General features: G+C 39.9%; 1 protein-coding gene and 1 pseudogene across 1 annotated transcript; one reads left to right on the top strand and one right to left on the bottom strand.

Moving 5' to 3' along the window:
- Positions 1-764, top strand: LOC121491309 (transcription factor BTF3-like). The gene has a single exon (XM_041756092.1). The coding sequence runs from the start codon at positions 32-34 to the stop codon at positions 521-523; it is 492 nt and encodes a 163-aa protein (XP_041612026.1). The 5' UTR covers positions 1-31; the 3' UTR covers positions 524-764.
- A 15,284-nt stretch (positions 765-16,048) lies between these two features.
- LOC121491866 lies at positions 16,049-17,226 on the bottom strand (annotated as a pseudogene).
- Between the last annotated feature and the right edge of the window lie 1,175 nt (positions 17,227-18,401).

The following is an 18,401-nucleotide window of genomic DNA, read 5'->3' as shown; positions in this document are numbered from 1 at the left end:
CCCCGCGCGGTCCCATTTGTGCTCCAACAAGATGAAAGAAACTATCATGAACCAGAAGAAACTCACCAAACTGCAAGCACAGGTGAGCATTGGTGGGAAAGGAACTGCTCCCCGAAAGAAGAAGGTGGTTCATAGAACAGCTACAGCAGATGATAAAAAACTTCAGTTCTCCTTAAAGAAGTTAGGGGTAAACAATATCTCTGGTATTGAAGAAGTGAATATGTTCACAAACCAAGGAACAGTGATCCATTTTAACAACCCTAAAGTTCAGGCATCGCTGGCAGCGAACACTTTCATCATTACAGGCCATGCTGAGACAAAGCAGCTGACAGAAATGCTACCCAGTATCTTAAACCAGCTTGGTGCAGACAGTCTGACTAGTTTAAGAAGACTGGCTGAAGCTCTGCCCAAACAATCCGTGGATGGAAAAGCACCACTTGCTACCGGAGAGGATGATGATGATGAAGAAGTTCCAGGTCTTGTGGAGAATTTTGATGAAGCTTCCAAGAATGAAGCAAACTGAATTGAGTCAACTTCTGAAGAAGATAAAACTTGAAGAAGTTACTGGGAACTGCTATTTTATATTATGACTCCTTTTTAAAATTTTGTTCGTGGATCTGATAAAATCTAGATCTCTAATATTTTTAAGCCCAAGCCCCTTGGACACTGCAGCTCTTTTCAGTTTTTGCTTATACACAATTCATTCTTTGCAGCTAATTAAGCTGAAGAAGCCTGGGAATAAAGTTTGAAACAAGGTTAATAAAGTTCTTTGCCTAGAAAAAAAAACAAACAAACGATATTAGGTTACTGTGATAGAAGTCAGGAGTGTGGTTATCTGACAGGTGGTTGTAATTGAGTGGGAGCATAAGGGGGCTTCTGGAGTACTTGTCCTCCTTGATCTTCATACTAGTCACATGGGTGTGTTTACTTTGTGAAAATTCATTGAGATCTTGCCCTTATGATTTGTACCATTTTATTTATTTATGATATATTCAATAAAAGGTTTATTTAAAATGTTATACTCACATGAATACTTGTATAACAGTTACAACAGAGAGCATGATTTATAACCAAGTAAATTCTATTTGTTTGAATTTGCCCAATCTAAGAACATCTTATAAATGGAAATCCAAACATACAAAACAGAAAAATACCTATAGCACAAAAGCACCCCTCACTTTTCAAAGCGAAATATCAAATGCATGAAAGGAACAGGGATAACATTCATAGCAGATCCATTTTTCAATTTTGTAAATTTACCCTAAGGAAAGAAAGAACTCAACACACAAATCTTGCTGTGAAAATGTTCATTTTAAACATTATATCTGCTAGCAAAACACTAAAATCAACTCAAATATCCAAATACTGGATCAAGATTTAATAAAGTATGACATGCCGGTACAAGAAAATAACATACATGAAAAATGATGTATGGAAGGCCTTATAGAAACACTAAACAATTTTTGCAGGTACAATGTTAGATAGAAAAATTCAAATGTAAGATGATACGTATATCATGATGCTAAAGAGAACCAATAGGAAAGATGAAAAAATTAAAAACTTTTGTTGGAGTCATAGATTTATGGTTATACTTTTTGAAGGGGTAAACTTCCCTCCTTCCCCTATGAATATTCTTTCTCTCTCTCTCTCTCTCTTTTTGAAGATCTAATTGGCTTTATTAACAATTCATGAATGGGAAAGCATCCCATCTAGCAAATAGAAGGGCACTCCTCTCCATGAATATTCTTTATTATTATTCAGTCAGTTAGGGTTCTTTTGTTGCAAGCAATAGAAACTAACTTTTTTTCTTTAATTTGAAAGAGAAAGTAAGCTAGAGAGGGAGAAAGAGAGAGAGAAAGAAAGAGAGAGAGAGAGCACAAGTATAAGGAAGAGTGGAGGGAGAGAGAGAGCAGACTCCCCACTGAGAGCATGCAGGGACTTGATCCCAGGACTCTGGGATCATGACCTGAGCCAAAGGCAGATGCTTAACCCACTGAGCCACCCAAGTATCCCCAATAAAAACTAACTTCTATTTAAAAATAGATGTATGGAGCCATAGAGGAGTAACTTACAGAATCAAAGGAATAACTAAATGCCCAGGAGGAAAGAAGAAGAGCTAGGAAGTTTCAGAGATCTTAGAAACAAATATCTCTAACCAGTTCTCCCATATTCTGCCTCCTGATGACTTGTTTTAAATGCTTTCTGTCCCTCCTTGCCTCTACTCAATATTCAAATTATTGGGAGAGAAAATCAGATTGTCCTAGCCCAAGTCAAGTATCCACCTTGTCCTTTGATTGGCAACCACATCAGAACAGCCTGGAGTTGGGGAAAGCCACTTTCCTTTTTTTTTTTTTTTTTAAGATTTATTTATTTATTCATGAGAGACATAGACTGAGAGAGAGAGGCAGAGACATAGGCAGAGGGAGAAGCAGGCTCCTCGCAGGGATCCTGATGCGGGACTTGATCCCGAATGCCAGGATCACGACCTGAGCTGAAGGCAGTGCCCAACCACTGAGCCACTCAGGCTCCCGAAAGCCACTTTCCTAAAGGGGAACGGTAGTGTTGTTACCAACCAGATGAACAGGGAGCCAAAAGATGCTGGGTGGAGAAAGCAACTGGTCCATGAAATCTTAATCATTTTTCCAATAAATCAGAATATTACTACCTTTGTCTTATAGTAAATGAAAATATGCTTATTGTAGAAAATTTGCACAATTTAGAAAAGTATATAGTAAAAGAGTAATGAAAAAGCCAGCATTCTTTATCCCACTATCCATAGCCTTGTGTTTATTATTCACTGCTACATAACAAATTACTCTCAAGACTAGAGTGCCTAGAAGAAAGTAGATTAGTGGTTGCCTAGGGCTGGGAGTACTGGGGATGATAGCTAAAGAGCATAGGATTCCTTTTTTCTTTTTTTTTTTTTCAGAATTTTTTTTTTATCGTGTTCTAAAATTGGATTGTGAGGGTTGCACAACTCTGAATACACTAAAACCACTGAGCTTTCAATGGGCAAATGTTAAGGTATGTGAATTATATCTTAATAAGGGTGTATTTAAAAAATGGTAGGGTAACCAACTATCCCAGTTTGCCCAGACTTCTCTGATTTTAGCACTGGCAATCCTGTATTCCAAGGAAATCCTTCAGTCCTGGTAAAACCTGGACTGCTGATCATCTTATACAAAATGTAGCAGTTTAGGGCAGCCCCCAAGGCCCAGCGGTTTAGCACCACCTTCGGCCCAGGGTGTGATCCTGGAGATCTGGAATCAAGTCCCACATTGGGCTGCCTGCATGGAGCCTGCTTCTCCCTCTGCCTGTGTCTCTGCCTCTCACTCTCTCTGTGTCTGTCATGAATAAATAAAATATTTTTTAAAAATGTAGCAGTTTAAGACAACAAACATTTGTTATCTCATAGTTTCTTTAGATCAAAAATCTAGGAGGAACTTAACTAGGAGACCCGGGGTCTCTTAAAAGGTTTCAGTCAAGATGTCATGGGGCTATAGTGATCTGAGGGCTTGACTTGAGCCAGAGGATTTGCTTTCGAATTTACTTGTGTGGTTTTGTCAAAGGGCCTCAATGACTTGCCATTTGGGTCTCTTCACAGAGTGCCCTCATGACATAGCAACTTGTTTTCCCCAAAAGCATATGATCTGAGAGGAAGACCCAGAGACCAACATGGCTGTAGAGTCTTTTATAACCTAATCTTGAAAGTTGTGTGTCATCACTTCCATCATACTCGATTTGTCACACATATCAACTCTGTAACAGTGTGAGAGGGAACTACACAAGGGTGTGAATACCAGGAAGCAACAACCATTGCCCTATTCTGGAGGCTGGCTCCCACAAGTGGTAATGCCAACTCTAACCCTACCAGCACTTTACTGAAATTTTGCTGATTTTTAAATTAAAACATGCCCATTATGGAACATATGGACAGTATACGAGTACAAGAGAAAAACATTTTACAATGAATGTGTATAAATTTTACTTCTATCTCTGATTAGATGGGATAGATCTCTAGATGTGCAATTATTAGAGCACATGGTTTAAGTATCTTAAGACTTGTTACATATTGCCAAAATGCTTTTCTGATACTTGCGTGGTATCAGTGCCCATTTTGCCATACCTCTGTTAGCCTTAAGTATTATTGTTAGCAACTCTGCCAATTTTTATGAAAAATTTTATGTTTCAGAGTGTCTTTTTAAGTTAAGCATTTTCCCACGTGTAGTGGCCATTGCTAATAAATAAGCATGTAACAGGCCATAAATCCTCTCCAGATACATTCATGCATTCATTTAATATTTGTTGAATGCCTTCTGTAACAACATAGCTCCCAAGATGTTCACATTCACATGAAAGAGACTGGAGAAGGAAACAGTTCGATACATTCTAATCTGAGGAAATATTTAAAGAGCACAAAGTCAGGAAACCATTGGCAAGCTGATGAAGACTGAAAGAATTTTTTTCTTGTTGGAGCATCGAGTACAGAGGTGGAGGATGAGGGAGTCATAAGAGAATCAGACCAGACTACGGAGTTCAAAGCAAATCTTATTGGTCTTCTCAGCTCTATTAAGGTTAGACCTTATACCTGAGGGTAAGGGGAAAGCAGGAAAGAGCTCTTTTGTTTTTTAGGTAATCTCTATGCCCAACATGGGGCTCAAACACAAGGCCCATAGATCAAGTGTTGCATGCTCTCCTGACAGAGCCAGCCAGGCACCCCAGGAAAGAGTTTTAAACATGAGAGTGAGATAATCAGATGTGTGTTTTTGGGATATCCCTTTGGCTAAACTGTGGACAAAAAAACAGAGAGGGGTAATAATGGCTAATAGGACAGATGGCCAGAGAGGAAACAGCTATAGTCCGGGAAAGAGATAAAGATGGCCTGATCTTGGGGAGCAGTGGGAAGGATATTGAGAAATATCTGAGGTTTAAATAGCATCCCTTGTCCCAGTCTAGGTTTCTGAGAAAATTAAGTTATAAACGATTGAAAAAAAAAAGTTATAAATGATTGGCAGATAGACTCCAAAACATGCCATTTTTGGCTGAAAACACAATGATGGAGGCTTTAGCTGAGTGTGAAATGAGATGCAAAGTAAACCCCTGGATCAGGGCAGGCCCCTCTGAGGTAAATGTGGTATGCCACCTGGATGCCTCTTCAGAAATAAAGGATGTATTCCCCTGGCTACAGGGAGTGCTGCAAAAACCATCAGCTAGCAGCCTTCTTTTGGGATGGCCTTGGCTATAGAGAACCACTAGCCCAAAGTCATGTTCCCTTCCTGGGGTGGCTGGCATCCAATGACAGATCAGAGTGGGAATATAAAGTCATGGTCCCCTAGCCCCTATCTGAGACAACTTTGAAAGGTCATCTAAGCTTTGGAGCCATCCCCCTCAGGGTCATCTGAAGCCTTTATTGGTACTGAACCTCAACTCAACTTCTCCCTTTGTTCAGTCTTGCTTCACCCCTCCCCTCCCCTCCCCTCCCCTCCCCTCCCCTCCCCTCCTCACTCCCTGTCCCTCCCCTTCCTTCTCCTCAACTTCACGCTCCTATTCTTTTCATCCTAACCTTTCCATGCCCTTCCTGTTCTTTTTTTTTCCCCTTCCCTTCTCCTCCCTCCACAAGTATTGATCCTGAGAGTACTGCCTAATAAACCTCCTATGCGTAATATATATCTCAGTATCTGCTTCCTAGGCAGCCAAACCTGTGACATCCTCTGGGGCATGGTGCACCTGGATGACTATTAGAATGTGTGCTCCTGTAGGGGTGCCTGTCTGGTTCAGTAGTAAAAGTTTGCAACTTTTAATCTTGGAGTCATGAGTTTGAGCTCCCACATTGGGTGTAGAGATTATAAATAAATAAATAAATAAATAAATAAATAAATAAATAAATAAAATTAACTTAAAAAAGTAATGTTTCCCTGCAGCTAGCAGCCGAGAGAATAAAGAGTGGCTCAGAACATGCCCAATTTACCCTTTCCAAATGTACAAATCGTGGGTCACTCCACCTTCCCTGAGATGGAGCAGTTAAATGCATGGAGAGATTCCAGCCGTTATACCACCTATGTTTCTTCAACAAGCTGGAAACATTAGGACAATATTGAGTGACATTAAAGAAATAGAATCTTTGGGAATTAATGTAGTAGATATAGGTGAGGAAAAATAGGACCAGTTAAGAATTACTCTTAGGTTTCTTACTTGGGTAACTGATGATATGGTAGTGCCATTGACTGAGATAAAAGAAAAAAAAAAAAAAGCTTGGAAGAAAATAGGAATTCAATTTGAGGTGTTTTAGGATGTCCAAGTAGAGTCATTCATTAGGCAATTAAAGATACAAACCTGGAGTTGAGGAACGTGACCTGGAATAGCAATAAAACTGCATGTAATCAGCAGCATATGCCTAATGATGAAGATCTCACAGAGAAATAATTTAGGGAATAGAAATAAATTTATTTTAAAAACCCCAACAACTTCTAATTAGCATTTTCAGAGATTTGAGAAGCTATTACCAAGTAAAACAAGAGCAAGGATGCTATAATACGAATGTTCAGAAATATGAGGAAATTTTGGGAATGAAAAGTCTGATTGGCAAAATTAAAAATTCAGTAGAAAGATTAGATAGTTGATAAGACACCTCAGAAAGTAGAATACGAGTAGAAGGTGAGAGACATAAAGAGTGATTCCAAAAGATCCAACAGTAGGTATTTTCATGTAGTCCTCATCCTGGTTCCCTTTTATTTGTTGTCCGTCCTTGGATGTTTCTGGACCAGCTTTTAGCAGGAAGTTCATATGAGGAAAGGCCAGGGTTTTGTGTTGGATCAAAGGAAAGGATCCAGGAGAGGGGAAGAAATGGAGGGGGGCGGGGGGAGGTAACTGTTGGAGTACTCTCCCTGAGAGGACTAATGGGGTAGCTGCAGAAATGTGGTGCAGGGTCTCACCTTAATTGAAAGGATGGCCTTTCTTTGTGCAAGATGGAGGAAAACGTGTGCAGGGGCAGATTGCTATAACAGAATACCATACACTGGGTGGATTATAAACAACAGAAATTTATTTCTTACAATTCTGGAAGCTGGGAAATCCAAGATTGAGGCATGGTACATTCAATGCTTTTTGGCTGTTTTCTCGTTGTGTCCTTAGGTGTAGGGGTGGGGAGAGCTCTAAGGGGCATCTGTTATAAGGGCACTGATCCCAGCCACGATGGCTCTACCCTTGCAACCTAATCACCTCCCAAAGACCCCGCCTCCAAATACCATCACACTGAGGAGTAGGTTTCAGCATATAAATTTTGGGGTGAGGGGGCACAAATAATCAATCTATGTAAGTGAAGTGATTGAAAAACCAAGGGAGTCCTTTTCTGATTGTTTGTATTTTCTCGCTAAAGTATGAGCACTGTCATTTGCTGAGGCTGTCATTTGCACAAGCCTGGAAGTTGGGATGGGATGTGGGTCAGGAACTCTGAGGAATATGGAGAGGTTTTTGTTTTTTTGTTTTTTTTTTGAAATAGACCAAATGAAGGATGAAAAACACCAAAGCTGCATAAGGAAACAAGAACTGATTTCCAGGCTACCTGGAGGGCCCAGGGAAGATGTAGGCCAAAAGCAGTGGATGGTTGAAAGTAGACTTTGACAATAGGAACAGAATTGAGGAATCTCTGGAAACGGGAGACAAACTGTACACATAAAGAAAAGGCTCCTAGGTTCTTCTGAGACGAGAGCTTTAAAAATGAAAAATAGAAAAACTTCCTCTTCTGAGTCATAGGCCTAATTTTCATCAGCTCCCCAGTCCTGCTGATTTTCCTTTGATGTTTACAAAGGGACATGTGATTATAAAGGGGAAAGGTGAAGGGTATAATAAACCAAGGATGCAGGGGAGGAAGGCACTGGAGAGCCTAAAGGAGGGAAGGAACAGCACGCTCCAGCCAAGAGGAAACAGCCAGGGGAAGGGCTTCCTCCAGCCCTCTCAGGTGGAGCACCCATTAGCACAGCGATTCCCCGCAGGGATCAGACACTTGGTTGTCTTCCTTGCTCTACTCTCAGCATGTAGAACAGAGCCTGGTGCCACACAGATGCAAAGTGCACGTTTGGTGAATGAATGAATTCCACAGTGCAGTTACTGACATTTTCAGTGGCAGAGGACACAAAAGTTTCCTTTTTTTTTTACCCCCTTCCCCTCTTTACAAAAAGTTTTCAGACAGCCTGTGGGCCTGCTGGGGCCTTTTCAAAAGACAAATAGTCCTAGCGCTGCTCCAAAGAACCCACCGCCCACCTTCCATTGAGAACTGCCTCTCTCTGTTCTTGTTGGAAAGAGAGGCACAGCTTGCTTTGCAAGAAACTTGCATAGGAAATGGTGCAATCTGGGCTGTTTTTCAGCCTTTTCAACCTCATTTCCTAAATTAAAGAAAGAAATGTAAGGAATCTTAGGAATATGAAACCTCTCCAGAATAATCTTTATTGAGCTGTGCTTGGAGCCAGCTGAAATCCTGAAGGGCTGTCAAGGCAGCCAAGAAGAAAAGAAAATGAGAAATAACTTCATCTTAGCCAAACTCTGAAAAAGATATCTAGAGCAGCTGCTATTTTTTCCTTCCCAGAATGGTTTGCCTTTCCCCCAGTTTGATGATTGTTTTAGATTATTTTGGGGGTAGAAGAGGAGAAAGGAGGAGGGAATCCAGGGTTTAGGAAGTAGCATGATGAGGTTAGTTGTACCCTGTAAGCTTTATCATTTACACAGCTGTTTTATACGTGCCGACTTCCTCTCCTTTCAGGATGCCACCAACCGGTAAGTAAGGAATTTATTCCCCGGCATCCTCTGAAGGAGGTTGTTCACAGCATTCTGCTTCCCCTTGCCCAATTCATCTCTACAGAGCTGCATCAGGGGGTGAAGGACCATTTTGCGTGCCCTACAATTATCCAAAAAGAGTGCAAGAAAAACTGTCTAGTCTGCTAGATGGGTGAAGAACACGACTACACTAGAAATTTCCAGCAATGGTATCCCCAACTTGCTCTTTTGCTGTGAGCATAGCCCAAAGTCCACACGTGTTTTCCCCTGAAATCTCCACCTCCCCACTGCCAGACAGGTTTGGCTGGTTCCCACGGGCACTGAGAAGGTGGGAGGAGGCAAGCCTATGGAGTGGCAATTTGCTCGACCCTCATTCTCATTTCATTCTGTGATAATCTGTTCCAAAAGTGAGCTGGATATGAGAAAGGAACTGAAACGGATTTGCCCATGGTCCATGTCCCTCTGAATGTTGACACAGGAGTGAAGCACAGAATTGCTGCACCCGGGCCTGGCCCCAGGGCACATGGGCTGACTCACTGCTACACCAGGAATGCAGCTAGTCTGGAATGCAGCGCAGGGGCCCAGACGCCTGGACTGGGAGCAGGACTTTAGAAAGGGGAAGGTCTTTTCCTAAACAGAATGAAGACCTACATTTGTAAAGCTATAAGGAATCTTGAAAAAAAGAAAGAAAGAAAGAAAGAAAGAAAGAAAGAAAGAAAGAAAGAAAGAAAGAAAGAAAGAAAGAAAGAAAGAATCACACACTACAGATAAATAAAATATTTTTCTTTCTACCCTTCCTCCATCTCCATTTCAGTTCCTGCATTGGGCAAACACTGAGCTCAATCTGGACTATATCTGTTCAGATATTTATATATCTGCATTATTTACCCGTATATTATATATTTGTTGACATATGAGTCTGTATGTATACTCAAACACACAATTTTAGAGAGAGAGAGAGAGAGAGAGAGAGGGAATTTTGCATATCAGATAGTGTGGATTGTTCCTCAATTTTTTTTTTTTTTAATTTAGCCATGTCTCTTGGAGATTTTTCTGTGTCCGTGTGTTCTAATTCTTTTTAACCACCGCATACTCTTATGTAACTCAGATGCATCATTGTTTATTCAACCGTCTCTCTTTTGAAGATCATTTAGGTTGCTCTAAGTTTTTAATATGTTAGTGAACAATCTTGTGCTTGCTTTCTTTTTGCCCACATACAAGTATTTCTGTGGGGTAGATATCAAAGTGTGAGATTGCTGAGTCAAAAGATAGATGCATCTAAAGTTGGAAGGACCACTGCTCAATTTGTTCTCCAAAGAAATGCTCAACCAGTTTATTTATTTTTTATTTATTTTTTTAATTTTATTTTATTATTCGTGAGAGACACAGAGAGAGAGAGAGAGAGGCAGAGACAGAGGCAGAGGGAGAAACAGGCTCCATGCAGGGAACCTGATGCTGGACTCGATACCCGGACTCCAGGATCACGCCCTGGGCTGAAGGCAGGCGCTAAACCACTGAGCCACCCAGGGGTCCCAACTTGACCAGTTTATATTTCCAGCAATGGTGTAAGACAGCACGTCTTTCCCGGAATGCTTGCCAACACTGGATATCGATTTTTCTTGCTTATTGCCAGTCAAATGTGTGAAAAATGGTATCCTCTTGTGTTTATTTGCATTCTCCCTCCCCACAAATTGATGAGACTGAGCATCTTTTCAAATGTTTGTCATTTATGTTTCCTCTTTTGTGAATTGCCTATCATATATTTTGTCCATTTTTCTATTCTTCTTATCTTTTTTTGAGGACATGAACAAGCAAGTCCTTTGCTATATATGTTACAATGTGCTCATGCAGTCTATACCTAGAATTTTAATTTCATTTCCAGTTTCTTTTGTTGAACGAATTTAAAGTAAAGTAGTAAAGTAAAATTTATTTAGTTTTTCAATCCTTTTCTTTATGGCTTTTGAGTTTTGCATATTGTTTTAGGAGATCTTCCCTACTCCCAAGGTCATAAACATGGTCTTCTATATATTTTCTTTTAAGTTTGATAATATTTTTGTTTTCCTACCTGAATTTATTTAGAATTTATTTTAATAAAACACGTGATGTAAAAAAGTAACTTAATTTTTTTCTAATATCCAATTGTTTCAACATCATTTATTTTTTAAAAGAAATACATTTTTAAAAGAATAAATTTTATTTACTTATTTATGAGAGACAGAGAGAGAGAGGCAGAGACATAGGCAGAGGGAGAAGCAGGCTCCCCACAGGGAGCCTGATGCTGGACTCTATCCCAGGATCCAGGGTCATGACCCCAGCTGAAGGCAGACACTCAACCGCTGAGCCACCCAGGCATCCCTCAACATCATTTATTGAAGAGTCCATTTTTTCCCTCATTGTTTTGAAATACTATCTTTATAATGTACTAAATTCTCATATACCTGAACCTGTCTCCAGGCTCTCTATTCTGTTCCATTGAGCTATTGATCAATCCTTGTTCTTTTGGAAATACATTGAATTTATGAGTAATTTGGGGGACAATTGTTATCTTGACAACATTAAGTCCTCCTATTTAGGTCCTTTGTCTAAGTGTCATATCTTTTTCTTCCAGTTCTTGTACATATCTGCAAGATACGGTGTTACTGGTGACTACTTTCTAATTTTGCTGCTGTTGTAAATGGAATCTGTTTTTTTCTTATCACACTTTATATTCTTAAAATGATCAGTTTGTTGACTTTTTTTTTTTTTTTTTGCATTTGACCTTGCATCATTAGTTCTTGAAAGTTGTTCAGTTGATTTTCTTGGATTTTCTAAGTATGTTATTCTAGGATTTCCTTGGATTTTCTTGCTCATGTTATCTGCAAATAGAAATAGCTATGTCTCTTTGTTCTTGTTTTGCCTAGAATCTTTCAGGTAAGAATAACAGAAACATAATTCAAACCAACTTACTCAAAAAAGGAAACTCATGGGCTCACTTAGCAGATAAGAAGCCAATATGACGGGATCCAAGATGTCATTAGATCTTGGTCTTGCTTTCTACACCTCTCAAGGGTACTTCTCTCTATCTTGGCTCCCTTTCTAGGCAGGATCTCCCTGTGTGGTGACAAGAAGTCTGCCAGAGAAGCTCCAGGCTTACATCCTAGTCTCTCAGCAATACTCAGAGCAAGCGTACTTCTTTTGTAGTGTTGCTACCAGAAACAATATAAGGATTGGTTCTAACTCACTGATTTGCTCACATGCTCATCTCTGAGCCAATCATCTTAGTTAGGGTGTTAGAATAGGCACATAGACAGGGAGTGAGTCTGGTTCTCCAAGGAAAATTGGAGTGCTGTCATTAGGGAAAAAGGAAACAGATGCTGGAGAGACAAAATCAAGGGCTTTCCATGCCACTGTATTTAAACCTCTTTCAATATTTTCAATCTTTCAATATATAAATTTCCAATTTCTTTTCTTTGTCTTATAACCTTTCCTTCCATTTTTAGTCTGGAGTGAACTCTCCTCAATATTGTTGCTTCTATTTTGGGTATTCTTTCTTAGCACTAATTTCCTCCGTCCCACCTTCCCTCCTTGCTTCCCTTCTTCCTTCCTCTGAACTTAACCTTCTCTGTTTAGTAGTTCTGTGGTTATTTCCATCTCCTTTCTGGGACTCTCAGGCCAGACCTTGATCTTATCGCATTGTATTACACATCCAATTTCTTCTCTGGGATTGGACTCTGGCCATGAGACCGTGTCGGATTCTTCCACCCTCCCTAGGTACGTAGGTTTCTACAAGCCTGTAGCCCTAGGCAGCTCCTGACTCTTGATCCCAGCCCTTGATTTCAGATGGGTCTTCTGCTTCTCATGGAGATGTCCAGCTCCTGAATGCTTCTGTTTGCTCTTGGCAGAATTCAGCCACTCAGCATATTGTTTCTGTTCTATTTCTGGGCTGCAGAGGTGTTTTTAAGTGTGAACATGCCTAACCGTTCTCCCATTTTATATTCCATCTGTTATCACTATCATTTTGGATTGGAGTGGTCCTCCAAGCACCAACGGGGCTAGAAGTCCACTCCTGTTTTTTCTCAGCTGTCTGTGACTTAGCTTCCTCTCTTGCCTTTCTTTGGAAACCCACTGTCTGAAGTCACCACTCACCAAATTGAACAGCTTTTTCTTTGGTCCTCATTTTCCTTCACCCTGAGGCAGTATCCAACAGTGTTGACTGCTCTTCATTTATCCCTCTCTTCCTTTGTCTGATACAATGCTCCACTGTCTTATTTCACTTTCTCTTCTGACTCTTCCTTTTTTTTTTTTTTTTTTAATTACCTTCAGTTCCTTCTCTCATTTTGTAACTGTAGGTGTTTCAAAAGGCCACGGCCTTTGCACTCTGGTTTTACCCTCTTTTTTTTTTTTTTTTTTTTTTTTAGATTTTATTTATTTATTCATGAGAGACTCACAGAGAGAGAAAGAGGCAGAGACAGAGGCAGAGGGAGAAGCAGGCTCCATGCAGGGAGCCTGACGTGGGCTCCATACCCCGTCTCCAGGATCAGGCTCTGGGCTGTAGGCGGCGCTAAACCGCTGAGCCACCCGGGCTGCCCCTACCCTTTCTTTTTTAATCATTCTCATAACTTTGGTAATCTCTAAAATGATTCCCTGTCATCTCCCTAGGATATTATTCCTGCTGTGTCCTATAGCTATAAATTTTTAATAAAGATTTTATTTATTTATTCATGAGAGACACAGAGAAAGAGGCAGAGACATAGGCAGTGGCAGAAGCAGGCTCCCTGCAGGAAGTCTGATGTAGGACTCGATTCCAGGGATCATGCCCTTAGTCAAAGGCAGATGCTCAACCACTGAGCCACCCGGGTGCCCCTATAACTATAAATTTGCTGTGGTACATCTGCTTGATGTCCTGCTGTCCCATCAAATTTCCTTTCCTTTTTGGATTAAGAGACACAAACTTCCAGTTATGGAATAAATAAGTCACAGAGCTGAAAGGTACAGCATGGGGAGTATAGTCATTAACATTGTCACAATACCGTATGATGACAGATGGTGACTACACTAAACGTGGTGAGTACTAAGTGATGTATAGAATTGTGGACTGTTGTATACTTGAACCTAATGTAACATCATATGTTAATTATACTTCAACAATCTAAAATTAAAAGAAAATTCCTTCCCCTTTTGAACCTTCCAAGTTCCATCATAGATATTATCTTTCTCTTAGTTTCTAAGGCTCAAACTCATACCCATCCTTGATTCCTCCTATTTTCTCCAGAGCCAGTTAATTACACATTCTATTGATCTTTTTTTCCTTGAATTTTCTCTTTTTGCCATTGCCCTATGTGTCTGCTTCGATCCCTTATCATTCCTCTTTTAGGCAGTTTCGGTGATTTCCCAATGAAACAGAAAAGTTAAATGTAGCAATATTTTGATGAGTTTGTGTTAGAATTTATTATTTTAGACACCCCACAAAAAAAAAAGAAGACTTAACATAAATATTCATAGCATTATTCCCTCTCCCTCCCCAAAGGAGGAAGAATCCTCTGTTGAATGGACGAAACATCAAGATTGATGTGCTGTGCTGATCTGAGTGATGGGTTCAGTCTAGAAAGGCTAAAAGGTTTTATCAGAAAGAGCAAGAAGCTATCAAAAGAAAATTCATTCAAGCTGAGACTTGAAGGATGAGTAGGAACTACTTAGGCAACCCAGGGAGGAGAGGATTGTATTCTACACTGAGGGGGAAGCGTGAGCAAAACAACATGATGCCTGTGTGTGTGTGTGTGTGTGTGTGTCTGTCTGTCTGTGTGTGTGACAGGGTCTACAAAGAGTAACTGTGAGTGAGGAACAGGGGAGATCTGAAGCTGGACAGAAAAGCTTTTTATGCCAAGTTAAGGACCATCACTTGGGGTGTCATGGAAACATTGGAAGTGGGGATGTGGTCACAGGGCCACATTTGTGGCCAGGTTTCTAGTTGGGATGGCATCTTTCATCAAGCAGAACTTGAGAGAGGGAAAATGGGTATCTGATGGGGGTTCTGAGGAGATTGTGAATACTTCTCTACACTGCTTCATTTGGGCTGCTTGTGAAGGCAGGATTGCTGAACAGGGGGGTCTCTGTTCAGAGAACAGGGGGAAGGTATTCAGGGCAACCCTCAGAAATGGGGCTTTTGGGGAGCACCTGGGTGGCCCAGTGGTTGAGCATCTGCCTTCAGCTTAGGTTGTGATCCTAGGATCCTGGGATTGAGTCCTGCATCAGGCTCCCCACAGGGAGCCTGCTTCTCCCTCTGCCTGTGTCTCTGCCTCTCTCTGTGTGTCTCTCATGAATAAATAAATACAATCTTTTAAAAAAAAAAAACAGGAATGGGGCTCCTGGGATAGTCAGAATGTGTCCAGTGGGGAGGCAGATTTGGATCAAAGGAACTGACACTGCACTGGGAAGATGACTGCATGGCTATCATATCTAAAAGGAGTTTCGTAAATGAAAAAGAGAGCAAGAGTCAAGTTGACGCCTTAGCCCTCATTTCTCTATCCCACTACTTGTGATACTCCTTAACAGGAGTTTAGAACCTATCTGGAACGCCAGCTTCTCTCTGAAGCTTTTCCTCTAGCCTCTGTCCGCAGTTATCTCTTTCTTTTTAGAACCTCTATAACTTGTGGTTTACAAGTATTTTATCTCTTTGTATTTCCCCTTATGGGTAAAATCTCTCAAGACTGGCTTCCTTATCTTTGCATTTCCTCCACCACCTAGACTCTGCTCTGTATACCCTCTGTACTGAAGAAACGATAATTGAACTGAATCTTCACTTCCACAGAAAGGTACATCCTACAGGGTTTCATAAATATGAATCATAAATAATAAAATATTTCAAGGAATTTGAATATTTTAAAGCTCCATCTATACAAAACCAGAATAATTCATGTAAATATTTGAAGAATAAAAACTTATCTAACAATTCAAGACATATTTGTTTTCTTTCAGACACAGAGAACATTTTATTTTCTTACTTTTTAAAGTGTTATAAGATTTTCCAGCATTAAAATTCATTTTTAAGTATGATGATCAAGAAATAACAAGACACTAAATTATACAGTTTTATAATTTTCTGTTACTTTTTTTAAAAAAAGATTTTTATTTATTTATTCATGAGAGACACACAGAGAGAGGCAGAGACATAGACAAAGGGAGAAGCAGGCTCCCTGTGGGGAGCCTGGTGTAGGACTCTATCCCAGGATGCTGGGATCACACCCTGAGCCAAAGGCAGATGCTCAATCACTGAAACACCCAGGTGCCGAGCTGTTGCTTCTTAATCCACTGAAAATTTCCTAGTGTGACACTTGTAGACAGCTTCACTGCTGCTTTCTTTGGTCTCTACTCCTTTAGGCAGCAATGGCTCAATCCTTAGTAACAAAATTCCAGTGAAAGCACCTACCACAAAGGGTCCCAAATTCAGGCATCTGTGCCTACATTGATAACAGATCAGTTGCTTGCAGATTGGCAGCTATCTGGTAACTGGACATTTCTAGTATTGCTTTTTTTTGGTCTTGAAAATGCTCTTCCTTTCTTCATCTACCTTAATTTCATGTCCAGTTTTAAATAATTCAAGAACTTTGGGGATGTCACAGGCAATGGAATTCCAAGTCTTGGAAATCTTTTTTTTTTTTTTCCATTTTCTTCTTTAATGGACTAAGCTTGGGCATTATTTCTGGAACAGCTACATAAAAGTCTGATTGAATTTCATCATCCAAAATCTTCTGAATCAGATTAGCTCTTCCTCAAACAGCAGCTCCATTTTCTTCTGCTATTTTAATCTCTGATGCATTCCCTGTAAATACAGCAACTTTATTATTTCTGAGACATATGAGTATGAAGAACTAAGAACATTGGCCAATGGCTCCCCATTTTTCTTCTTCCCCAGCACCATGTCCAGTGTCAAATCAAAAGAAATGCTTTGCTTTGGATTAGTAAAGTCCAGATTCTGAAATGTCTTAAGCAAGCAATTAGCTATTTCCACATCATATAGCTGCCTTGGATGTAAGCGTTTTAAGTAGATCTCATCCTGATGTTCACCTTCCAGAAAGGTTCTTTTTTTTTCTTGTCTACTGCTTTTTCTCAGCATCTTTTCTGTTTACTTTGCAGATTTTGTAAAACAACAAAATGTCCATTGGGCACTTGAACATGGACAGAACAAGGATGAACATGTGCCTGATAAGCCACCTTGGAAAGATTATGCCTTCGATGATGTATGGAGGCTGTCATCTTATGGCTACCAGCATGTTGACCATTCCAGATTGTGTTCAATATACTGTTATTTATTCTGGTCCATAAACAGAGATCTCGTGCTTGGTGGAAAGCTCAACTCAAGAAGCTTTGAAATGCAGATTAGGTTAATTACACCAGAATTATATTTGAAAATTGAAAAGAAGCATTTTCTAAAAGGCAAATTCCAAATATATGCCTTTTCAAAGGAAGTGTCATTTGGAAAGAAACTGAATCACACCATGAAATCTGTGGCATTTCTTTTGGTCTCCACTCTCTTCTATACTAGTGGTAGGCTCGTGTGATATGTAGAAATGTGCTTAATCAAATTTAGCTTGACTTCTCAAGTTAAGAAATGTATATGAAGTATTTCTGAGATAAGAAGAGGCACATTCTTTTTTTAGCAAGCATACTTCCTATGCTGCTGCATTTGCCTGATTCCCTTATTTGAAAATTTGGCTTTGCTTATAAAATCTACAAATTTCTATTTGTTTAGAACAGGGCTAGAATAGCCTGGGATCCTATGGAGCTGAATGGTATTTTAGAGTGCTGATTCTCATTTTCTCTTCAATAAAGATTGCAATACGCTATTTGTATTTTACAGTACACACACTGGGGATTACCCACCTGGGAAAGGGACCCAGATTAAGCCTTTTGTTTGTGGAACTATGTGATGTTGAGCAAGTCCCTGAGATAAAATGAAGGACTGTTGCCTGAAACTCCATGAATCTGTAGTTTAAATATAATCAACTCTAAGGTTTAATGATTTCTTTGATAATTAAAAAAAAAATGCTAGTGACCATAAATGCATACTGCTGATCCCTGAGTTTATTTTTGAAATAATTTAAGACAGGGGAACCTGGGTGGTTGAGTGTCTGCCTCTGGCTCGGGGCATAATTCTGGGGTCCTGGGATCGAGTCGAGAGCCTGATTCTCCCTTCCCTCTGCCTATGTCTCTGCCTCTCTGTGTCTCTCATGAATAAATTAATAGAATCTTAAAAAAAAAAAAATCTAAGACAGAGAGAGGTTCACGAGGTCCTTTTCTTTATATAATTTTATATGGGATATGTTTGTCTGAGGTAGCACATGCCAAGAGTTAGAGGTCTATAGAGGCCACCAGAATTAGAGATGTAGAGATAAGGATAATGGAATATTTTTCATTTGGAAAAAAAGTATAACAGAAATGAGTTTCTAATTTTACTGCAAATAACTTGTAGGACTGAAGATGATTACACTGTCACACACTTCTACATTGAATAAGCACTATGCAAAAGGATCAGTTACAACGCAGTAATTTACAAAGATTAAAAAGAGTCTAATTTTTAAGAGCTCATTTTAAGGGTTGTTGATTTTTAAATCAATTTGCTTATTGTTTCTTAGTTTGCCTTTTGTTTTGAGAAG

The sequence above is a fragment of the Vulpes lagopus genome, chromosome 5 (assembly GCF_018345385.1).
Source record: "Vulpes lagopus strain Blue_001 chromosome 5, ASM1834538v1, whole genome shotgun sequence".
Lineage (NCBI taxonomy): Eukaryota > Metazoa > Chordata > Mammalia > Carnivora > Canidae > Vulpes > Vulpes lagopus.
The sequence above is the reverse complement of the archived record's forward strand: the minus strand, read 5'-3'. Positions and strand labels throughout refer to the sequence as shown.

What these genes read in the sequence shown, in the direction of transcription:
- LOC121491309 (XM_041756092.1), top strand. Translation starts at nt 32, where the DNA reads ATGAAAGAAACTATCATGAACCAGAAGAAACTCACCAAACTGCAAGCA.